The 25,402-nt window shown below is 44.2% G+C and overlaps 2 protein-coding genes across 3 annotated transcripts in view; one reads left to right on the top strand and one right to left on the bottom strand.

Annotated features, from left to right (window-relative positions):
- Window positions 1-1,564: 1,564 nt before the first annotated feature.
- Window positions 1,565-22,843, bottom strand: ZNF408 (zinc finger protein 408). The gene is made up of 5 exons (XM_033928149.1): window positions 22,498-22,843; window positions 18,320-18,567; window positions 15,511-15,572; window positions 14,542-14,795; window positions 1,565-6,351 (listed from the first exon to the last, which is right to left on the bottom strand). Exons 1-5 carry the CDS (start codon window positions 22,541-22,543, stop codon window positions 3,989-3,991), a joined length of 2,973 nt encoding a protein of 990 aa, XP_033784040.1. The 5' UTR covers window positions 22,544-22,843; the 3' UTR covers window positions 1,565-3,988.
- ARHGAP1 (Rho GTPase activating protein 1) overlaps window positions 22,817-25,402 on the top strand; it is a 35,035-nt gene continuing 32,449 nt past the window's right edge. For both annotated transcript variants that reach the window (XM_033928151.1, XM_033928150.1), the window contains exon 1: window positions 22,817-22,967. The gene's annotated coding sequence lies outside the window, so the exon portion shown is untranslated. The remainder of the gene's footprint in view (window positions 22,968-25,402) is intronic.

The raw sequence follows: 25,402 nt of genomic DNA, 5'->3' as shown, positions 1-25,402 counted from the left end.
GCCGGAGCCAGGTCAGGTTTTCAGGATATCCACAATGAATATGTATGAGATGGATTTGCATGCACTACCTCCTTGAGATGCAAATCCATCTCATAGAAACATAGAAAAAGACGGCAGAAAAGGGCAATAGCCCACCAAGTATGCCCATTCCAAATACCCGCCCTCTGGTTTCACTCCCCTAGGGATCCCATGTGAATATCCCATCTTCTCTTAAAGTCCGACACACTTTTGGCCTCAATCACCTGCAGTGGGAGTTTGTTCCAATGATCCACCATTCTTTCAGTGAAGAAGTATTTTCTGGAGTCGCTATGGAACTTCCCTCCCCTGATTTTCAGCGGATGCCCCCTGGTGGTCGAGGGTCCCATGAGGTAGAAGATATCTTCTTCCAACTCGATACGGCCCGTGATGTACTTAAACATTTCAATCATATCACCCCTCTCTCTTCGTTCCTCAAGTGAGTACAGCCTCAGTTTATTCAGTCTTTCTTCATACGTGAGATCCTTGAGCCCCAAGACCATCTTAGTGGCCATTCGCTGAACCGACTCGATTCTCAGCACATCCTTCCGGTAGTGTGGTCTCCAGAATTGAACGCAATACTCAATAAATATCTCATGCATATTTATTGTGGATATCTTGAAAACCTGACCTGGCTCCGGCTCTCGAGGACTGGAATTGCCTACCGCTGCTCTAGGTTGCTCGCTGAAAGTAGACCTCCCCACCACCACTGGTAGTATTCAAATCCAGACTCAAAGCCCACTTCTTTGAAGTTGCTTTCATTTCCAAACACCAATATCTGTCTTATCACTCTCTCTGTAATTCACCCACCTGCGTACTATGTATTGGTTCACTTTCTTGTCCAGTTTGTCTTGACTGGCTTGTAAGCTCTTTTGAGCAGGGACTGTCTCTTCTTTGTTTTGATGTACAACGCTGTGTTATGTCTAGTAGCGCTATAGAATATTCTCTTGCAGTTCCAAAAGAGGATGAAAACTGTTGTTTGAGCGCTTTTTAAGTGCCAGCTATGCAACAGTATGAGTTAGAGCAGATTTTTTTGCTGTTTTATCTGGTTTAGTAACTGTTTGTTGTACTTGTACTTTTTATGTGATTTTGTTCCCCGCTTAAATTTGTGAATAGACGGGTTATAAATAATTTTAAATAAATAAAAGAAATATCTCTCTGCCCACAGGATCCAAAAATGTATATATAAAATATATTTAACCCTCCCCCCCACTATAGAATCATGAACTCCTTGAGATCTACCTCAATTGTTTCTCTCATGTATTTATTTATTTCTCTCATGTTTCTCTTTTATTTATCACAAAGTGTAGACTTTAGTTACTTTAATTATTTTTATGGGGTAAAAAGCCTCAGAGTCTGGAGCTATTAACCCAAACTGGAGCTAATAGTAACAAACTGAGGCTTTTTTTACCCCTTAAAAATAAAGGGGTCCTTTTACTAAGGTACACTAGCCATTTAGTGCATGCTAAACGCTAATGAGTCCATTATATTCTAGGGATGCGTTAGCGTGCGCTAAAATGGCTAACACGCCTTAGTAAAAAGACCCCTTTGTAAAAAAGATAGATATAAAATAAACATGTGAGAAAAATAAAAAATGAAAAAGAAATACATGATAGTCAAAGGCCCTTTGGACCCGGCAGACCGAACCACCCCCATACCACATAGAGAGGCCAAAGCCTCTTTCCCTCCGAGCTTAGTAACAGGAAAGGCCTGCTATCTGATTTTTCAGGCTGCCAGACAGACCAATGTCAGGCTGAGCCTCAACCCCTGGAAAACCTCATGATGCGAAGGAGGAGAGGACCATGCAGCCAGCCCATTATTAATCCTGGTGAAGCCAGGAAGGAGCCAAATGGCCTATGCTCAAGCGCCTGAAAAATCAGGGATGTGAGCAGCTATGTACAGGCCAGCCCCTGAGCTCCCAAAAAAATACAAAACCAGACTGACTAGCTAGGTATTCCCAAAGGCTGGTCCTGTTAGCAGCAGACTTCCTCAGCACGAGTCTGCATCTTCTCTGGGCAATGAGCCTCAAGCCAAATGCTGAGAAAAAACACCCAAAAATCATAAAATTGCAGAGCAGAAACACTTTTGAGCAACTTGCCTGCAGAAAATAAACTGTGGGTGTGTGTATGTGGGGGGGAGGAGCAGCTGCCTGGGAAGGAGGTGGAATTCAAAGATGATTGACAGCATTCTGCAACTTGTGGGTTCAGATGCATAATCTTACAGTTCAGAACTACTACACACGTACTGAAATCATCATTTAGAGAGACATACAAATAAAAATAAATGAATCAGAACTTGGACAGCAAGATAGATGAAGGTTAATTTGGCCTTACTCCAGAACCAGATCAGGTGCTTGCAGCCCTGCCTCTCCCCGTCTCCCTTCACCCCAGCCCTTCATTCAGAAAAGATACCCAGTCTCAATTCCAAGCTTCATTTTGGAACAAAAGAGCAGGTTAACCCATTTAATGCTTGTTGCCAGAAACTACAAAGCACAGCAGGAGTTACGCTGGCACCTGACTGCAGTTCAACTGCAAAATAAAGGATTCCTTAGTGAAAAAAAAAAGATCTTAGGGCAAAGCAAGATATCACAGTGCACAAAGAAATGCCCGTTTTGACAGCTCATGGTAAAAAGTGTTAAGTACACTTGAGATTTCCCTACCTGTTCTCTTTATTGAAGTCTCCTCATTTTGTACTTTAATGTTTTCTTCATGTTTCTTTCCATTCAGACTGAATTTAGCCCTTCCCTTTTTAGAAGTAACTCGAGGTGAGCCACATTCAGGTGACGTAGATATTTCCCTGTCCCTGGAAGGTTAAGTAAGTTGTCCAAGGTCACAAGGAGAATCAGTGGGATTTTGAGCCCTAGCTTTAAATTATTTGTTCTTTTTCCCATGAGCTGTTTCTTTCTCATCACTCTGTGTGCATGTGTGCAAATAATATGCTATTATGAGGAAGTCACCCTCCCAACAACATAGACAACAAAAGGTCACCTTCTGAAATGTTATTGGGGTTTAACTTACTAATGACTTGGCAAGTTGAAAGCTACAATCCTTTATAAAATGAAATCTCTAGGATTAGTTCCCAGAGATTTCAGTTAAGCCTATAAGACACAAATATTTTACTCTCTCTTTTCTTTGTTCAGTCCTAGTACACGCATCCTGTATGATGAAAACAGAAACTGTTATTTAGATCAGTGGTTCCCAACCCTGTCCTAGAGGACCACCAGCCAGTCAGGATTTTGGTTTTTTTTTTTTTTTTTTTTTTACATGCCTGTCACCTCCATTATATGCATATTTATTAGGGCTATCCCGAAAACCCGACTGGCTGGTGGTCCTCCAGGACAAGGTTGAGAACCACTGATTTAGATTCAGTTGAACCTTCATGGAGCACCATCTAGAGGAGATTGTAGGCTACACAACTCTGATCCTTGAGGGCCCATAAGCTGCTCTTCCTAATGACTATTCATAAAGGCTAGTCTGAAAAGAAGCTTGGCTGTGGCACTTGAGGACCAGGGCTATGTGTAGCCTCTGCTCTACACGGTTTACAGGGGGCTTAGCCATCAGAAAATACAGTGCAAAACAGCTACAGCTCTCTCTCCCCTTTCTCTGTCCCTGCCCAGCCCATCCACCACACATTATCCCAAGATTAAAGTCCAGTCCTCTGTTTCCTGATACTTGTCCCCTCTTGCTTTGGATTGAAATATATGTCCCAGTTTGTGCTCTGTCCCAGATCCTGACAATCCTAAAGCGGTTAGAGCACCAGCTATAACATGTTACGAAGAAGTGTACTCGGCCGTCCACATCTCCAGTATCACAATGGCCACAAAAGGCAGAGGAGGTGGCTGAGATACATCGGATCCACTCGGACTTGCAATGGCGGAGGATCGCCCTCCTCCCGCCACCCCGAGGGAATACGAAGCAGAGCGCAACATTTCTATCGTTTAGGCTGGAAGAGCAGGGCCTCTTCTACACCGCCACTAAGTTCCAGATTCCACCTCTACCACCTCAGCTACAGTGCTGAAACTCGCCCCATCCTGTATGATGACCACTCGGCTGGGGGAGTCCTCACTGTGAACAATGATATACTTGTCTGTGTTCTCAAATAGCGTTACCTCAATGATATCATCGTTCGTGAACTGCGCTGGGTTGTCAGTATCAGTTCCTTGTCTGTTATCACTTATTACAACATCTGCCTCATCTACCCCATTACGCACCAGGACAAGGGTGGGCTCGGGCACAGGGGTGTCTCTCCCAGAATCTCTTTGTTTTCTGGACAGGACTTTCTTTGGGAGCCCGTGTATTTTGGAGTCATCGCAGCTCAGAGCAGATACAGCCTCCGTCACCTCACTGGACTCTTTGTTCTGGTGGACATGCTGGTGGCGGATTAGGCTTTGCATCAATGCATAGCTCAGGCCGCACTGCTTGCACTTGTAGGACTTTTCCTGCAGGTGAGACTTCTGGTGTCGGCGCAGCTTGGTGGCCATTGGGTATGCCTTTCCGCACTGTTCACACTTAAAAGGACGCTCCCCAGTGTGTAGGCGCTCGTGGGCCCGAAGCGTGTGTGGGTCTTTTAACTCTTTGCCACAGATGGTGCACAGGTGGGCCTCGCCTGTGTGGGAAATCAGGTGCCTCCTCAGCTCTGGCATCTGGGGGAAGGCATCGCCACAGAACTGGCATTTATATGGCTTTTCCCCTGTGTGCAGGCGCAAGTGGCCCCGCAGATTGCTCTTCTGACGAAATTCTCTGCCACAGTAGGAGCAGATGTAGGGCTTCTCTCCGGTGTGCAGCCGCATGTGGTTGCGCAAGGAGCTTGGGTTAGCTAGCTCCCGCTCACAGATGGCGCATTTGTACATCTTGTTGCTCTCTGGAGTCTGCACCTTCACCTGGTGGATCTTCTTGTGGATGCGGAGAGAGGGCCGGCGGGTGAAGGCCTTGCCACACTCATCGCACCGGAATGGACGCTGGCCCGTGTGCAATATCTCGTGCTCTTTCAGGTCACGTTTGGTACCGTAAGCTTTGTCACACTGCCGACATTCATACGGACGCAAACCCTGATGAAAAAGGATATGGGCCTTGAAACTTTCCTCAGAGGTATAGCTCTTGCCACATTCAGTGCACAGAAATGGTTTATGCCCACTGTGGATGAAACTGTGCTTCTTCAGGTGGCAGAGCTGGGAAAAAGCTTTTCCACAATCCTGGCAATAATACTTTTGCTTGCTGGTGTTCCTCTGCTCTCCACTGCGGTAGACGGAGCACTTTTGCTTGGAACACCGCGAGGACATCTCCTGCTCAACACAAGTTGCATTCATCAGCACCTCACTTGTCTTCTCCCCAGATCTCAGCATTTCCTCCTCTTGTGAGGCTCCACACTTCAGCTTTGAAGAATTTTCTAATATGTTCTTTTTTGCTTTGCTGCTGTTTTCCACCCCAAATAACCTTTGCTTTTTGGCAAGCTCCTGCCTAGTTATCATGGTTTTTCCTTCTGGGAAGCACTGGGAAACCTGGCCCATGTGCTGCTTCAAAGGAGACTTCAGCTGAACACTACCAGTAGTTAATGTCCCCTCTCCTCCATGGCTGCTGCAGTTTAAATCATTAGCCCCTTCTTTGGTTGTGTTTGGCTTTAACTCTGTTCTTAGATCCATTTGTTCTGTGCCGTTTTTGCTGAGCACCATGGTTTCCAGCATTCTGGGTCTCTCATTCCTCACAGCTTCTTGCTCCAAAGGCCTTTTGTTGCTTTCTGTGTTACTCACAGCTTTCAGCCCCTTGTAGGACAATGCATTGCTCTCATCTTGTGGCTTCCTGGACATCCTATTAGCTGCTAAGTTACTCCTTGCTTTCTCATCTGTGCCATTTCTGCCGGTTGCCAAATCACTCCCAGCTTCTAATGCCTCGAGTTCCCCACTGAGTGCTATAATCTCTGCAGGTCCTGATTCCCTGAGCCTAGTGCTGGAGGCCAGGTTTCTTGAAACTTCTTCTGTGGGTCTCTCACTGGGTGCTACATTACTTGTAGGATCCATAGAACTGGAAGCCACATCAGGTGTCCTGCTCCTCATGGCATCCTTCTCTGCAAGTCTACCAGTGAGTGGGCTAGGACTCTTGCTGGTCAGTATGGGTCTAAAATCAGCACCGGTCTGGGTTTCTTTCCTGTATCCTTTCCATGTTTTGGGATACTGGTTCACTTGCATTTCTTCCTCAATGTTCTCCAGAGAGTCGGGGCATTTCTCTTGCTTCAACTGCAGACATTTGGAACATTGTAGAATCATCTCTTTTGCTTTTTGGCCATGCTTGGCACTGGGGTCATGTTCTCCCATCTCCAAGATATTAGAATCATCAGAGAGAGCTGAGAAAAAGAATCAGAGCAGAGAATCAGCACTAGTTACTGAATAAACTGAAGAACTCAGACATGCAGAGAAGATCAGATATAGAACCATGCATACTAAGATACCTTCATATTGACAGAGAAACACGCTTGGCAGACAAAGCCATAAGCACCTGCACTAACAAACAAGTAAATCTTCCACTGCCCATCCAGAAACAGCACATATCACTGTCCTCCCCTGGGGATGCAAAGAGAATGACACGGTGACAGAATCTGTCACTGTCCCCATCCCTGCAGATAATGGCGGGAAACCATCCCGTGTCATTTTTTAGTGTCTGTCTCAACTTTAATCGTTCTACTCAGCATTCTTCAATGCAACACTTGAGGGTCAATAGCTCTGCCCATTCATTCACCGATTCTTCCCTCTCTCCTTAAAGAATGGCACAGGGATGGTTTCCCGTGGTTAACCACGGAGATGGGGCAAATCTTATGTTCTTATGTAAGCCAAGTATAGACCAATTAAGCCATTACTGATGAGGTTGGCTCTTAGGCATAGGTGGACTAAGGCATTATGACATCACAATATGAGTTCTGGAATGTTGCTACTATTTGGGTTTCTGCCAGGTACGGGTGACCTTGATGGATCATCTTGTGTCATTCTTTAGTGTCTATTTCAACCTCAGCCCTTCTACACCAGCATTCTTCAATGCAAGGCTTGAGGGTCAGTGGCTGGGCCCATTCATACTCTGATTCTTATGTGAGCCCAGTATAGGATAATGAACCCATTGTGACATCACTGATGAGGTTGGCTCTTATTGGTGGAATTAAGCATTATGACATCACACTATCAGCTCTGGATACCAGAGACTGACATTCTTTAGTGTCTATCTCAACCTCAGTCCTTCTACAACAGCATTCATCAATGCAAGGCTTGAAGGTCAGTGGTTGTGCCCATTCATACTCATTCTTCCCTCTCACCTTAAAGAATGACATGGGGTTTCCCGTGGTTATCTGCAGGGACGGGGACAAATTCTGTCACTGTGTCATTCTCATTGCAAACCTTTGGCTGGGGGGAAAGGGGGGGGGGTCAATTTTCTTGTACAGTTCAGAACACAGTTACTCTTAAAATGGGATTCATCTCACTAGTAATGATTCTGTGATGCTATGGAAAGACTGTCCAATCAAATTGCTCAAATAACCAGAGGGTTCAGTCACCCCACATACCTGCACATTGTTGTCCTTAGAAGTGACAAACTATTCCAGTGAGCTGTGGAAAACATAGCTCGTTAAAGAAGCAAAAGGCTTTGTTGGCCTGGCAGTTCAGTGTCTGTTCTTTGATCAAATGTATACATATTCCTAATGAACTGTTCCCGAGAACAGTTTGAAAACCACACTTGCAAAAGCCCAAATTATCTCTACTTCCCAGATCTGCTGAAAATGCAAAGGAAGTGTTTATTGCTTCTGATGATAAAGGAGGAGGATGAAAGTTACAGTCATGATGCAAGGGTGGCACCTAGTGAATGGCTTGACAGCCCATGACTACAGGGTATCAGAGGGAGGAAAAATAGTGGAGATGACTAGAAGGGTCACGATCAGACAACTTTATTGACTGAGTGTGGCACAGTGGTTAAAGCTACAGCCTCAGCACCCTGAGGTTGTGGGTTCAAATCCATGCTGCTTCTTGTGACCCTGGCCAAGTCACTTACTCCCCCCATTGCCCCAGTTTGTGAGTATGCTAGGACAGAGAAAAATGCTTGAGTACCTGAATGAATTCATGTAAAAACTGTTCTGAGCTCCCCTGGGAGAACAGTCTAGAACAGTGGCTCCCAACCCTGTCCTGGAGGACCACCAGGCAATCAGGTTTTCAGGATCACCCTAATGAATATGCATGGAGCAGATTTGCATATCTGTCACTTCCATTATCCCAGGACAAGCAGGCAGCATATTCCCACACATGGGTGACGTCACCGACGGAGCCCCGCAGCGGACAGCCTCGAAAGCAAACTTGCTTGAAGATCTCGAACTTTCGAGTGCTGCACCGCGCCTGCGCGCGTGCCTTCCCGCCCGAACTAGGGGGCGCATCTCCTGAGAGGATCCTCAGTTCGTTTATTTCCGCGGAGACAAGAAGACACGTTTTCTTTCTCTGCAGCATTGCCTTCTCATCACCGCGGCTGTTTCTTTAATTTTAAGTCGGTCGCTGTGTACATTTATTCTTTTTATTTTCTTTTTACTTAAAAAAAAAAAAAAAAAAAAAAAAAAAGTTATTCTTTTTTCCTTTCAGTTCGGCCGTCGAGCTTTGGGCCTAGGCCTAGGCTCCTTCGTTCGACACGGACTTTATTTTTTCCATGTCCCGGCCTCTTACCGGGTTTAAACGCTGTCGACAGTGTAATCGGGTGATTTCGGTCACCGATCCCCACTGCCGTTGTTTACAGTGCCTGGGTTCCTCTCATTCCCCAGAAGATTGTCATCGCTGCTTTACCCTCACTCCACGAGCTTTTCGGCGGCGTTGTGCTCAATTTTTCCAACTTTTTGGTATGGAGCAATCTTCGGAGCCGGCCTCGACCGTGGCGGCTGCACCGGTCTCGAAGGCCTCGACTCCGACGACTTCGACGCCTGTGGTCTCGAAGGCCTCGACCCAGACTCCGGCTGGAGTTTCGGTCTCGAAGGCCTCGACCTCTTCTCCTTCGTTGACTTCGAAGACGACGACTTCCACGAAGCCTTCTACTGGGGGTAAGTCTCCGAGTTCTCTTTCAGGTGCCGTATCCAAGAAGCCACCAGAGTCCTCGGCGCGACCACTTTCAAAGCGTACCTCCAAGATAAGGGAATACTCACCTTCGAGGTCGCCCTCTTCGGAGCGTACTGCTGCACATACGAGGTCAGAACCTTCTGTCTCGGTGCCGATGCTGGAGGACATGTTAAAATCTATCCTCACCTCTCAAATTACTTCTTTAGTGGCTCAACTGGTCCCGTCCTCGACCTTGCCTCGAGTTGACCAGCCTGTGACTCAACCGGAGCTTCCAGTCTCTCGAAGCCGATCCCGGACACCGAAAAACATTTCTTCATCGGAGTCGTCTCCGGGCTCACCTCCTCCGAAGCATCGGTCGAAACATTCGAGACATGGGACCTCCAAGCTTCGGAGGGAATCTTCGCCCTTGGATACCGAGGCTTCTTTGTCCCGTTCTTCGAAAACGAAGCAGGGTTCTCGACATCGAGCCTCCACTCGAAGCCCTTCTCGATCCAGAACCCCATCGAAGCCAGTCCGTCGGGACAGTTCTCCACATACCTCGACTCAGTCTGTGCCTCGTACACCGGGTACTTCTCCATCCAGGGGTCTGAAGAGAAAACATTCTCTTACTCCACTTCACAGTACAGCTTCTTCTCCCACTGTGCGTATGGAATCAGACATTTCCACATACTCTAGAGAGGATTCTCCATCCTACTCAGTACAACACAAATCTCGCAGTGGCTCTCCTGAAGAATCATCTGACCCAAAATCAGTTTCTTTTGCCAAATTTATCTTTGATATGGGCCAGGCCCTCAAGCTGGACCTTCATTCAGACTCTAAATATACTCCTGAGTACTTGGCGGACATGGAGCTTCCCCATCCTCCTAAAGAGTCACTCAGATTGCCTATGACTCCTGTTCTCCAGCAGACCTTCACTCGCAATATGGAGACTCCTTATTCTATCACTGCCATCCCATCTAAATTGGAATCTCGTTACAGGACGGTTCCATCTAAAGGCTATGAAAAGTCTCAACTCTCTCATCAATCTCTGGTAGTAGAGTCATCATTGAAGAAAGCACATCCCTCCAAAATTTATGCTTCTGTCCCTCCTGGTAGGGAAGGCCGTACCATGGATAAATTTGGGCGACGTTTATATCAAAATTCTATGATGGCAAACAGAGTTTTGAATTATAATTACATTTTTACGTCCTATTTCAATCATTTTTTAAAGATTTTGTCTTCCTTTTACCCAGACATCTCTACTAATCGTCTTTCGGAATTTAAAAATATCCTTAAGACGCTTTCACAATTGAGACTTTTCATGCTACAAGCCTCCTATGATGCCTTTGAACTCTCGTCTAGAGTCTCAGCATTTGCAGTAGCCATGCGTAGATTAGCATGGTTGAGGATAGTGGACATGGATCCTAACCTTCAGGATAGATTGGCTAATCTTCCTTGTCAAGGGAATGAATTATTCGATGACTCTATTGAGGCAGCTACAAAGCGTCTTTCAGAACATGAGCGCTCTTTTGCTTCCCTCATCCGTCCAAAACCTAAACCTGCACCAACTAGAGGTTTCAAACAAACTCCACGTCGCTATCCACTGAAAACAACTCCTGCTTTTTCTAGACCTCCTGCTCGTCGTCCTCCTCCTCAACAACGACAACAAAAATCTCAGACTCCTGCTAACACTAAGCCTGCTCAGTCTTTTTGACAATCTCAACTTGAGCATTCAAATTTCTCTATTTCCAAATTCTCCCCTCCCCATAGGGGGTCGCCTGTCCACATTTTATCACCAATGGGAGCTCATAACATCAGATCTCTGGGTCCTTACCATCATACGAGAGGGATACTCTCTTCGACTCCTTCAGGTGCCTCCAGATCGCCATCCAAGAGAGTGTCTTTCAAACCAGTCGCATCTTCCTCTTCTTCTCCAAGAAGCTCGAGCTCTTCTTTCTCTTCGAGCAGTAGAGGAAGTCCCTCTATCTCAAAGGAACTCGGGATTCTACTCCCGTTATTTTCTAGTTCCCAAAAAGACGGGGGATTTGCGACCGATTTTGGATCTCAGAGCTCTCAACAAATTTCTAGTCAAAGAGAAATTTCGAATGCTCACTCTGCCAACTCTGTATTCTTTGATGGATCAAGGGGATTGGATGTGCTCCCTCGATCTCAAAGAGGCCTATACTCATATCCCTATTCATCCAACATTTCGCAAGTACCTCAGATTCCAAGTGGGAAATCTTCATCTTCAATACAGAGTTCTCCCCTTCGGACTGGCTTCTTCCCCCAGGGTTTTCACAAAATGCCTTGTGGTTGTAGCTGCAGCTCTTCGCAACCAGGGTCTCCAAGTATTTCCATACCTAGACGACTGGCTCATCAAAGCTCCCTCTCTTACAGGGGTTATTGTAGCGACCCAACAGACTATTCTTTTTCTACAAAGTCTGGGATTTCACATCAATTTTCCCAAATCTCAGCTGACTCCTTCTCAGTCTCTCCAGTTCATAGGAGCAACTCTGGACACTATCAATCTGAGAGCATACCTTCCGCAACCACGTCAGGATGCACTCATTCAAATTTCTCAACAATTTTTCCAACTTCCCACTGTTCCAGCAAGAAAAATGATGATTCTGCTCGGTCACATGGCCTCTACAGTTCATGTGGTTCCTTTTGCCAGGCTTCATCTTCGCATTCCTCAATGGACACTGGCATCGCAATGGCAACAATCAGTGGATCCACCAACTCGACTGATTTCCATCACTCCTTCTTTAAAGAAGTCTCTCCGTTGGTGGATGCTCTCTTTGAATCTTTCAAAAGGTTTACTGTTTTACCCTCTTCCTCATCAGAAGGTCCTCACAACCGACTCGTCAATGTACGCATGGGGAGCCCATGTGGACGGTCTTTGCACTCAGGGGCTCTGGAACCAAGCAGACCGGAGGTGTTCTATAAATCTGTTGGAACTCAGAGCGATATTCTATGCTCTCAAAGCTTTTCAACATCTACTTCACGACATGGTGATTCTAGTACGTACGGACAATCAAGTAGCCATGTATTATGTAAACAAACAGGGAGGGACAGGATCTCATTCCCTTTGTCAAGAGGCTCTGAAATTGTGGCAGTGGGCGATTCCCCGCAACATCTTCCTCAGAGCAGTTTACATTCAAGGTCAACACAACTGTTTGGCGGACAAATTGAGTCGTCTTCTACAACCTCACGAATGGACACTCAATTCTCCTACTCTACGCCAAATCTTTGCCCGTTGGGGTACTCCGCAGATAGACCTGTTTGCGTCACCTCTCAACTTCAAACTGCCTCAATTTTGCTCCCGCATCTACACTCCTCAACGTCTCGAAGCGGATGCGTTTCTCCTGGACTGGAGGAATCAGTTCCTTTATGCTTTTCCTCCGTTTCCTCTAATTCTCAAGACTCTGGTCAAGTTGAAATCAGACCATGCCACCATGATTCTGATAGCTCCTCGGTGGCCCAGGCAACCTTGGTTCTCCCTTCTACTTCAACTCAGCACCAGGGAGCCTCTACTTCTACCAATTTTTCCTTCTCTTCTCACGCAGAATCAAGGAGCTTTGCTTCATCCCAATCTACAGTCTCTACATTTGACAGCTTGGTACCTTTCTCTTTAACAGACTTTTCTCAATTCTCTCCGTCTGTTCAAGAGATTTTACTTGCTTCCAGAAAACCATCCACTAGACAATGTTATGGTCAAAAGTGGACAAGATTCTCTGCTTGGTGTTCTACTCATAATCTACCTCCCAGAGCTGCTTCATTGACATCAGTTCTGGACTACTTACTTCATTTATCACAATCTGGACTTCAGACTACATCTATCCGAGTCCACCTTAGTGCTATTGCTGCTTTTCATCAGCCTTTGGATGGAATATCCATTTCTGCACATCCTATGATTTCTCGTTTTATGAAAGGACTTCTCAATATCCATCCTCCTCGTAAACCACCTCCTGTGGTTTGGGATCTCAACGTTGTTTTAGCTCAACTTATGAAACCTCCTTTTGAACCACTTGACAAAGCTCATCTTAAGTATCTCACTTGGAAAGCTGTGTTCCTCATCGCTCTCACTTCTGCTCGTCGTGTCAGTGAGTTACAAGCGCTAGTAGCTGATCCACCTTTCACAGTTTTTCACCATGACAAGGTTGTTCTACGTACTCATCCTAAATTCTTGCCTAAAGTCGTTTCAGAATTTCACATCAATCAGTCCATTGTTCTACCTGTATTTTTTCCAAAGCCTCATTCTCACCCAGGAGAGGCGGCTCTTCATACCTTGGACTGTAAACGTGCTTTGGCTTTCTACCTGCAACGCACTCAACTTCACAGAACATCTCCTCAACTTTTCATATCCTTTGATCCAAACAGGTTGGGTCGTCCTATATCGAAACGTACCATCTCCAACTGGATGGCTGCGTGTATTTCTTTTTGTTATGCTCAGGCTGGTCTTCCTCTTCAAGGTCGAGTGACGGGCCATAAAGTTAGAGCTATGGCGGCATCTGTAGCTTTCCTCCGATCAACTCCTATTGAGGAAATCTGCAAGGCTGCCACTTGGTCCTCGGTTCATACTTTCACCTCTCATTATTGTCTGGATACTTTATCCAGGAGGGATGGCCAATTTGGCCAATCTGTTTTGCAAAATCTTTTTTCGTAAATTGCCAACTCCCTCCATCCCCTTTTTCATTAGCTTGGAGGTCACCCATGTGTGGGAATATGCTGCCTGCTTGTCCTGGGATAAAGCACAGTTACTTACCGTAACAGTTGTTATCCAGGGACAGCAGGCAGATATTCCCACAACCCTCCCACCTCCCCTGGTTGGCTTCTTGGCTAGGTATCTGAACTGAGGATCCTCTCAGGAGATGCGCCCCCTAGTTCGGGCGGGAAGGCACGCGCGCAGGCGCGGTGCAGCACTCGAAAGTTCGAGATCTTCAAGCAAGTTTGCTTTCGAGGCTGTCCGCTGCGGGGCTCCGTCGGTGACGTCACCCATGTGTGGGAATATCTGCCTGCTGTCCCTGGATAACAACTGTTACGGTAAGTAACTGTGCTTTATATGAAAATCTCTCTCATGCATATTCATTAGGGTTAGCCTGAAAACCCAATTGGCCTGGTGGTCCTCCAGGACAGGGTTGGGAACCACTGATCTAGAAAATTAAATAAATAAGTTAAAGTTATTTTGATTGTGACCCTTCTAGTCATCTCTGCTGTTGACGGTGGAGTTTTGTTCCTCTGTTTGTGGATCCCTTGGGCTTCACAGGGAACCTTAGTGCATGACCCCCAGCCCAGAGATACAACTGCAATAAAACCAGACTAGAGACCCTGAGAGGATATAAAACATGGGAACATTCCTAGATAGTGGCAAATGAAGCTTCAGGATTCCAGCTGAATGAAAGTGCAAAGGAACAGGGAACTACCTAAATTAAATTTTTAAAAACCCTCATGCATGGAGACCCAGTGATGTGCAAGTAATGCAATACCAGTGGGTGCATAGTCCGTTGTGCGCTGCTGCAGAGAGGGTGATCTGTTGGCTCCAGCAGGAGTCTCCACATTTGTCGAGGACAGTGCCTCTGTTCTGCCATCCTCATGTGCTGTGCTCGCTCTGCATTCCATTGTCCCCAGTAGCATCTCTGTCCCAGGCTGGATGGATTTGCAAACCCGCAGGAAAGGGAGCCCACGGAGTTGCACACAACTCACATTCCGCTCCTTAGAACTCTTTGCTTTCTTTAGAGCACTGCAAAACAGCAATGGAAATGTCACTGATCATCTGCTCATACAGGGCCATAGTCCAGGTGGGTTCTATGTATGTCTTTTCAACTGTATTGTTTTATTAAAAGTTAGCAAAAAACCCCAAAAGGACAGTCAAATAACCTCCTTTGGAGTTTGGACTCAGATAAGTTGGACTTTGACTGGAGCAGTGAAAGGAAATTTAAATGACAGTATTTACCAAATGAGGGGAGTATACTGAAATAAATTTCACTGTTAAAACATGTTCACTTTTATAATTTTTCTTGTGCATTTCTTTCATTTTATATTAGTATTATTTTACACACAGAGAAGAAATTATGATGTACAGGGCAAACTCATTTAAGCTATAGTTTCTTAACAAAATACGAGTTGTCTGCCTGGGGGTATACTGCTGGGGTTTGATCTTTTGCAGTTCCCCAGTACATTCTCTTCAATACTTTCCTCATTGTGGTTTAGGTAGAAAGGGTTGATTGCCTTTCTTCCTTTATTGCCAAAATGTCTTTGATATTCTCTGAATTGTTTTTGGGCAATCAAAATCTAAACAGGCTGCAAAAGCTATTCATATCACAGAGTAAGGTGCATCTGTATACATTAGATGCACACAATCAATGAATTAGTCTTGTGGATTGTATATTTCAATGGCCCTTCAAAATATCTCCTTCCCTCACAGGATAGACCGTGTCATCCCAAAGTCTGCTTACCTCACCCAGCTGAAGCTCTTATGAAGCGTGGAGGTGCTCTTCCAAACACCAGCCTGAGTTTGCTTAAATAGAAAAAGGCAAAAAGAGGTTATATAGAAGCATGATGGCAGATAAAGGCCAAATGGCCTATCTGCAGTAACCATTATCTCTTTCTCTCAGTTGTTAATCTCTTTTGCTCCATTGCTAATGTCCCTTCAGTGACCCAGGGGCCATTTCTGGCTCAAATCCCTGTTTCTTGGGCTATGAACAAGACGCACTTACTGCCCCCCTTTCATAGGGCATGGAAGTGACAGATGGAAAGAGGGGCAAGTGCTCGTTTACTGTCCTCTGCTGGTCAGTCACTAAGCTAGACAGTTTCCTTGGTTGCAGAAAAAGCGTTTGATAGGGTAGAATGGAATTTTATGTATCAGGCTTTAGAATGGTTTGGTATAGGTTCTGGATTTATACAAATGGTAAAAACATTGTATAGCTTCCCGATTGCAAGATTAAATATTAATAATATGATATCTGATGGTTTTCAATTGCAGAGGGGAGTTAGACAAGGTTGTCCTTTATCTCCTTTGTTATTTGATGTTGTATTAGAACCCTTATTGTTAGCAATACAGCAAGCAAGGGGGATACAGGGTATTCCATATTCTGATATGGAATATAAAATTTTGGCTTATGCGGATGATATTTTACTTTATTTGAGGAATCCAGAGTCTACCTTATCTTGTCTATTGGAATTAATTGATATGATTGGCAAATTTTCAGGTTATAAAATTAATTGGAGTAAGTCTGAACTTATACCTTTAAATGTTCATTGTGTAAAAGGATTATTTGACGCTTTTCCGTTCATAAGGAAAGAAGAAGGATTTAAATATCTTGGCATTCAAGTTAAAAATACAATTGAAGATACAGTAAAAGAAAATGTAAAATTTGTATTGAAAAGAGTTACAGAGTTATGTGAGCAATGGAATCCGTTACATCTTTCTTGGTGGGGGAGAGTTCAAACTATTAAAATGATGATCTTGCCTGTAGTTTGCTACCAAATGAGTATGATACCTATTTATTTTCAGGGGTCCTTTTATAAAAAGCTTAATAGCATTTTAACGAAATTTCTTTGGCTTGGTAAAACGCATAGAATAGCTTTGGTATCTTTGCAAAAATCAATTAAGTAGGGAGGGGTAAATTTTCCAAATTTTTATAGGTATCATCAAGCCTATATTTTACGTCAGGATATGTATTGGATCCTCCCAGAACTGATAGATAATGCACCGGATTGGTTATATTTGGAATGGCGCCTTATGTTTCCCCTAAATTTAGTTCATCTTCCAAGTATCAACATGCCTAGAAGATACAGAGAAAATAAGATATTAATGGATACTTGGAAAACGTTGAGGTTTATTAGTAAATTAACACCTGTCCCAATAAACAAGTCAACTAATCAGTCTTTATGGATAAACTCCAAGATTAAAATTGGCGGAGCTCAAATCCTTTGGAAGGACTGGATTATTGCAGGCATTAGATCTCTGAATGATGTTATTTCGGAAGGTAAACTGCTGGAATTTTCACAATTGCAACATAGATTTGGTCTTAGTAAAAAACAAAGTTTTAAATGGTTGCAATTGAAGCAGGCCATTCAGGTTGGGTTCCCTGAATGGAAAACATTGAATAATCAATATAGTTTAAAGTTCTTATGTTTTCAAGCAGACTTCCTAGGGCATCAAGCCGCATTGTGGTATAAATTAATATCTGGATATTTGAATAAAAAACCAAAAAATGGTCTAAGAGACATTTGGAGCATTGAGATTAAGCATCAAATTACTGCATCTCAATGGCCACTAATTTGGTCTTGGAGAATGAGATGTACAGTGTCAGCATCTATGAGACAAACTTGGTTCTTTTTATTACATAGAGCTTTTTGGACCCCTACACGTTTGCAAAAATTAGATAGTTCTAAGTCCAATAAATGCTGGCACTGTAATCTGGAACCTGGGACGTTGGATTATTTACTGTATCATTGTCCCTACATTAAAAGTTTTTGGAATGCAATTTGGCCACAAATTAATAAATTGATGGAAAATCATGTAGCAATATCATATGATACAGTGTTATTTGGAATGATGATGAGAAAAAAAAGTCAAATTTCACCAGAAAATAACAAGCTTTTACTAGTCTTGACAGGGGTTGCCATTCAGCATATAACCAATAACTGGAAGAATCATAGTAACCTTAATTATACATTTTGGTGGAATACAATTTGTCATATATTCAAAATGGAAAGAGTAATAGCAATACAAAGAGGGACATATCCTAAATTTATAAAAATATGGGGGCCATTGACAAAGTATTGTACTGAATGAATAGTAGGATTTATCTTCTTCTTTTTCTTGTCTTCTTTATGGCACACATGGAGGGGGGGGTAGTGAAAATAATTTTACATAACATGTTATAATATGGTATACAATATGTATAAGGTGATTGGAAAGTACTTGAAGGGTGGGGGGTGGGAGAGGGGATAAAAAAATTTGTTCAGAATATTATGTAATAGATATAAAAGTGATATTGTGTATTCATTAGTTGTAACTCAATATTTTGTACACTTCATGTAAAATATGAAAATGAATAAAGAATTATTAAAAAAAAAAATAAAATACTTTTTTTCAATCTCTTGAACATGGATACTAATGTCTGTACATAATTAGTTTTCATCTCTTCAGATGCTATTCAATTCAAATTTAAGTACTGTGGAATATTATAGCATCTTGTCAGACTTGGTATATATACATCCCAAGACAGTATAAATATTAAAGACTGGAAGCTGTACCTTCTCTGTCTCTGCTCTTGCATCTTTGGTCTCTAGATCTCCTTCTATGGGTCCAAAGAGAGCCCCTTCCTGCAGGCCTTCCCCTACACACCAGACACCCAAGCTGCTGTCCTGGTCCAGTGATGGTCCCAGGGCCAGGCCCCTGGGGAGGCTATAGAGAGTAAGGCAGCAGAATCCAGCTTGCAGTAATGGGTCACTGACCAACACAGAAAAGCCTTTGGAAGTGGGCTCTTGGCATTGCTTGCACACTACAGGAGAGAGAGGGAGGGGGAGGGGGGAAAGGAAAACATTAGGAAATTCACCAATATTGCTTAGTAAGTAACCTAGACCTTACCATGTTCTTTCAAAGGGGATAAAACACCTGTGTACATAAACAGTCATATCATCACCCTGCTATCCTTTCTCAGCAGTAAACATACTCCTAATACTCATCTCATCTTTCTTCTTAAACAAGAGCCATTCATTTCTTTACCCGCCACTTTGTATGCACACATACAAAATACAGGTATTAAGGAGAGTATCAATAATAAACCTAAGAGACTATATATCCAGCATACCCTGATTTATGAAGGGGTTCATTCCTATCATGGTAATACGCAGAACTAACCCTCTTGGAGGTGCTGACCTGAGGAACAAGTATCAACACGTGCTTTTCTACACATTCCCAGAACACAAATTATATTAATTGACATAAAACACTAATGTGCTATACACTCTTGAAAAAGAAGGGCTTAGCAGGAGCCCAAAGTGCTATCAGAAAGGGATAAAGATTTCCTGCAGCAGTGAATGATGGAGCCAGGAGGCTAGTAAGGGTAGGACCAATATATGAGGGAAATTAGGGGGATGTGTGGGAGCAATAAGGGAGAAGGCACATGGGGAATGATTTGTGCTGAGACAATATATGAGAGGCAGATGGTCAAGGGAATGATTGAGAGAGGAAGCAGAATAATACAACAGGGAGGGGTTAAGAGAAATGGAAAATGGTTTTGGATGTGGCACCAAGAAACATAAACACATTACAGCAGATAAAAAGCCCATCCAGTCTGCCCATCCGCAGCATCCATGTGCCTGTCTCACGTTTTCTTGAATTCAGATAGTCTGTCTCCAACCAGTGATATAGTAAGGGGGCACGGAGGGTGTGGACCACATCAGGTGCCGTCTTGGTACAAACACCGATGCCTATCCTCTCCATACGTACTTCTTGAAACGTTTGCCGGTGCGAGCAGCATCTTCCACCTTCTGCTCGTGCCTGCCTCAACTCCCTTCTGACATCACTTCCCGATTGCAGCACCAGAACGTGGCGTCAAAAGTGAGCTGAGGCCATTGTGAGCAGGAGGTGGAAGATGCTATTCACGCTGGAAAACATTTCAAGAGGTGGGGGAGGGGGAGGCATTTGAACAGCATGGAAAAGTAGGGGGTGAACGGCACAGCGATGCTGGGCACCGCTACACTGGGTGCCTCCCTCCCTATGCCACTGTCTCCAGCACCTCTTCTAGGAGACTGTTCCATGCACCTACCACCCTTTCTGTAAAAAAGTATTTCCTTAGATTACGCCGGAGCCTATCACCTCTTCACTTCATCCTATGCCCTCTTATTGCAGAGTTTCCTTCAAATGAAAGAGACTCGATTCATGTGCATTTACATTACGTAGGTATTTAAACGTCTCTATCATATCCCCCCTCTCCCGCTTTTCCTCCAAAGTGTACAGATTAAGGTCTGTCCCCGTACGCTTTATGACAGAGAGGGGATTAGTTACGGTGGTCCAGGGAATGCATGTAATCGAGAAGCAGTTGCGGCGCCGTATGCCTGAATCAATACGCTGCGCTCCGTCCCTGGCAGCGTTCAAATGCAAGCTAAAGGCCCACTTTTTGAAAACTGCTTTCAACTCTTAAGTCCCCCTCACTGCTGTCAGACACCTAGACCCCCAACCCCGAAACGTCCTGCCTAAATTAGGCTGTAAGCTCTTCTGTGCAGGGACTGCCTATTGCAGGGATCTCAAAGTCCCTCCTCGAGGGCCGCAATCCAGTCGGGTTTTCAGGATTTCCCCAATGAATATGCATTGAAAGCAGTGCGTGCACATAGATCGCATGCATATTCATTGGGGAAATCCTGAAAACCCGACTGGATTCCGGCCGGTCCGGAATTGCCCATGTCTGTTCTAGACCAGGGATCTCAAAGTCCTTCCTTGAGGGCTGCAATCCAGTCAGGTTTTCAGGATTTCCCCAATGAATATGCATTGAAAGCAGTGCGTGCACATAGATCTCATGCATATTCATTGGGGAAATCCTGAAAACCCGACTGGATTCCGGCCGGTCCGGAATTGCCCATGTCTGTTCTAGACCAGGGATCTCAAAGTCCTTCCTTGAGGGCCGCAATCCAGTCAGGTTTTCAGGATTTCCCCAATGAATATGCATTGAAAGCAGTGCGTGCATATAGATCGCATGCATATTCATTGGGGAAATCCTGAAAACCCGACTGGATTCCGGCCGGTCCGGAATTGCCCATGTCTGTTCTAGACCAGGGATCTCAAAGTCTTTCCTTGAGGGCTTCAATCCAGTCAGATTTTCAGGATTTCCCCAATGAATATGCATTGAAAGCAGTGCGTGCACATAGATCGCATGCATATTCATTGGGGAAATCCTGAAAACCCGACTGGATTCCGGCCGGTCCGGAATTGCCCATGTCTGTTCTAGACCAGGGATCTCAAAGTCCTTCCTTGAGGGCTGCAATCCAGTCAGGTTTTCAGGATTTCCCCAATGAATATGCATTGAAAGCAGTGCGTGCACATAGATCGCATGCATATTCATTGGGGAAATCCTGAAAACCCGACTGGATTCCGGCCGGTCCGGAATTGCCCATGTCTGTTCTAGACCAGGGATCTCAAAGTCCTTCCTTGAGGGCCGCAATCCAGTCAGGTTTTCAGGATTTCCCCAATGAATATGCATTGAAAGCAGTGCGTGCATATAGATCGCATGCATATTCATTGGGGAAATCCTGAAAACCCGACTGGATTCCGGCCGGTCCGGAATTGCCCATGTCTGTTCTAGACCAGGGATCTCAAAGTCTTTCCTTGAGGGCTTCAATCCAGTCAGATTTTCAGGATTTCCCCAATGAATATGCATTGAAAGCAGTGCGTGCACATAGATCGCATGCATATTCATTGGGGAAATCCTGAAAACCCGACTGGATTCCGGCCGGTCCGGAATTGCCCATGTCTGTTCTAGACCAGGGATCTCAAAGTCCTTCCTTGAGGGCTGCAATCCAGTCAGATTTTCAGGATTTCCCCAATGAATATGCATTGAAAGCAGTGTGTGCACATAGATCGCATGCATATTCATTGGGGAAATCCTGAAAACCCGACTGGATTCCGGCCGGTCTGGAATTGCCCATGTCTGTTCTAGACCAGGGATCCCAAAGTCCTTCCTTGAGGGCCTCAATCCAGTCGGGTTTTCAGGATTTCCCCAATGAATATGCATTGAAAGCAGTGCGTGCACATAGATCGCATGCATATTCATTGGGGAAATCCTGAAAACCTGACTGGATTCCGGCCCTCAAGGACCGGAGTTGCCCATGTTTGGTCTTTTCCAGTTGTCTCCAAAGTCCCTCCTCGAGGGCTGCAATCCAGTCGGGTTTTCAGGATTTCCCAATGAATATGCATTGAAAGCAGTGCGTGTACATAGATCTCATGCATATTCATTGGGGAAATCCTGAAAACCCGACTGGATTCCGGCCCTCAAGGACTGGAGTTGCCCATGTTTGGTCTTTTCCAGTCGTCTCCAAAGTCCCTCCTCGAGGGCTGCAATCCAGTCGGGTTTTCAGGATTTCCCCAATGAATATGCATTGAAAGCAGTGCATGCACATAGATCTCATGCATATTCATGGGGAAATCCTGAAAACCCGACTGGATTCCGGCCCTCAAGGAAGGACTTTGAGATCCCTGGTCTAGAACAGACATGGGCAATTCTGGACCGGCCGGAATCCAATCGGGTTTTCAGGATTTCCCCAATGAATATGCATTGAAAGCAGTGCGTGCACATAGATCTCATGCATATTCATTAGGGAAATCCTGAAAACCCGACTGGATTGCGGCCCTCGAGGAGGGGCTTTGAGACCCCTGGTCTATTGTGTGTTAGAATGTACAGCGCTATAGAAATAATAACTAGGCGAATGCCACTGACCGAGGTTCTGACCCTGGGAGGCCTCTCCTGTGCGCGGGTCCAACATCCCCCTGGGCCCGACCTTGCCTGCGTTTTACCCACAAGAATAAGTGGAATAAACGTGGCTACGCTCTGTGACAGCGCCGTCCCGGTCCAAGGCAGGAAAGAAGCATCGGTTCCGTTTTAAGACCGGGAGAACCCTCTTTTTATCAAAACCGACACCCGCGGGCCAGTCGGCACCAACGGAAGTAAACACCGAACAAAGCGTCCCTTCCGGTCCGGCTCTCTGTTTCCCAGCCGGACGCTAAGGGCGGACGGAAGCAGAGCGTTGCCGAGACCGGAAGTTGCTTTCCGGGCTCTCGGGCGGCCATCTTGGTGACGGGCGCCGGGAGGGGTCAGGCTGGCGGAAGTGCCTCTGCGTGGCTCTGGACTCGTCCCGTTTCCGGATCCGGAGGCTCGTCGGTGGCTGACAGCTGCGCCTGAGCGGAGAGGTAAGGGCCCGAGCCCCTGCGCTTCAGTTTCCCATTCGGGGCAGTGGTGGGGGGGTTCTGTGCCATGCATGGCTGAGTGGCTTCTCCCAAGTGGGCAGTTTGTGTAGCTAGTACTGCCAGAAAAAGTGTGCAGCTAGGAATTCGGGTTCCCACCATATGGCTCCAGAAAAAGGGAGGCCCGGATTGAGACATCCGGGTTTTACCTCCACTTCAGTTCAGTGGAATTAAAACCCAGATGTCCTCCTTCTTTCCCTTCCTCTTGTTTTTAACCATAAGTGTCTTTTCTTCATTTAACATTTTGGAATATATTTTACTTTTATTCTCTTTATACTTATTTTTTATTTATTTTACTTACTATTTTTATTTCTAACTTAATTTATTTTTTTTAAAAATTTATTTATTTATAGAATTTTACAATATTACCAAGCATATACATCTTGTACAGTAAAGTGAGATCAAACAATATACTAAACTAAGATTCAAAAGTTAAGATATACCACGATCATAATTCCATTTAATTAAAAAATAAAAATAGATAAATAAAATAATAATAATCTCACACTGGTCCTCAATGTTTATTTGGATCCAAGATTAAAGAGTAGAATAGGTATAATTCAAATTAATTAAAAGAAAATCCATGTCTTACTAAAGTAATTTATTTATTCATTACTTGTTGGAATATTCATATCTATCTCTGTCTCTGCCTTTATATTTTTTCTTAACTTTTCATAAATTGTTTTCTCAGGTACTTTAGCTAGATTGTGAGCCTTTGGGACAGTAAGGGAACTTCCAAGTACCTATCTTTATTTATTTTATTTATTGTATCTTTTAATGTATCATTTTTGTAAACCGCTTAGAACCTCACGGTATTAGCAGTATATAAGAATTAAATTAAATTCTATTAACCAAATTGTATTTCTTTTCCCATCCTTTCCTCACATTTTATTATGTTTGTAAAGTTAGTCTTCAGTATGTTTTGTAAGGTTCAGTTTTTTGTTAGTTTTGTTTGTGTCCCCCCCCCCCAATTTTGTAATTTTATTGATTTGTTCATGGCTTAGAATTTTGAATAAGCGATTAATCAAATTTTATAATAAACTTGAAACTTGATTGTGCCCATTTGAAGTAAAACCCGGATGTCTCAATCCATCCTCCCTTTTTCTGGAGCCATTTGGGAACCCTAGCTAGGATGGCTGTCCTTCGGAAGGGGCTGGGCAGCTTGAGAGTTGGGTGCTCAGAGATGTGGATTGGGTTCAGTAGCAGAATTAAATGAAATAACTACTTCTGAAGTTTATGGAGATGGGCGGGGACAAATTCAATTCTAGTGGGAACAGGGTTTGATTCCACGGGGACAGGTTTGATTTCTGTCCCCGTGTAACTCTGTATCATAGATGACCTGGATGGGCCATATGCGCCTTCAGTTTTATAGCTGCAAATCCCCCTGATGTTTTTTGTAATCTTGGACAAGTCACTCCAGCCTCTATTGTCTAGGGTCCAGTGTGCTAAGCTGCTATAAATAGTACATTTGCATGCTTTTGTACCACAGAAGAATTAAGTTTCTCTGAGGTAGCCTGAGTTACTGAATTCTTTGGTATTTTTGTTTGCATTGCTACAGCTGAGAAATTTGCTTACGCCCAGCAGCTGAATTGTGGGATAGGAAGCCTCAACCTGAACCCACTATGCTAAAATAAAACCGGCCCTTCTCCTGGATGCAATATCTTCCATTGCCATATTAATGAGCTAATTTGCATACATTTCCTTCTGACATAGCTTGTTTTTTTTATCATGGATTTACAGGTTGTGCTAGCATTTTTTTTTTAAAGCTGTGTTATTTGTAAATAATACTTGTTCTGGTGAACACATCCTGTCTGCGTTTGCTGCACTTTAATTGGAAATAATATAGCATAGCAAATAGTCCCTTTGAGAACAGAGGCCCCCACTGTCCCTACAAATATCTTGAGCTACTTTTGAGCCAGAGCCAAATTCAAATTCATAAGGAAATAAAAACCAGGAAAATCAATCTTGTGATCAGGGCTGTGGAGTCCATCGGAGTTGGAAGCAATTTTTGGGTGGCGTCTCAGTCATTATAAATGTACGTTTTTATTTTGAATATGGAGTCGGTACATTATAATATATGGTAAATTTATAATTTTATACTTTTATTTGTCCTGGATAAAAAGTACTGGTAAATATAAGTTAAATTGATTAGTACTTTAGATCCAGAACAAAAAGTGTAAAGTTTAATGGAATTGAAGGTTCGTGCACTGACTCCACAGCTCTGCTTGTGATCCTGTCTCTCAGTTGCCATTCCACTTGCATATTTATGAAATTAAACAGAACTTACTTTGTAATTTATGTAGGTGATCATGTAATTCTGACAGGGATAGGCAGAAATAATTTTAATGAAAAGGAATGGTGATTGTGTAGAACATCCCCTG

The sequence above is a fragment of the Geotrypetes seraphini genome, chromosome 19, assembly GCF_902459505.1.
Source record: "Geotrypetes seraphini chromosome 19, aGeoSer1.1, whole genome shotgun sequence".
In the NCBI taxonomy this organism is placed as follows: Eukaryota; Metazoa; Chordata; class Amphibia; order Gymnophiona; family Dermophiidae; genus Geotrypetes; species Geotrypetes seraphini.
This window is presented reverse-complemented; position numbering and strand designations above follow the sequence as displayed.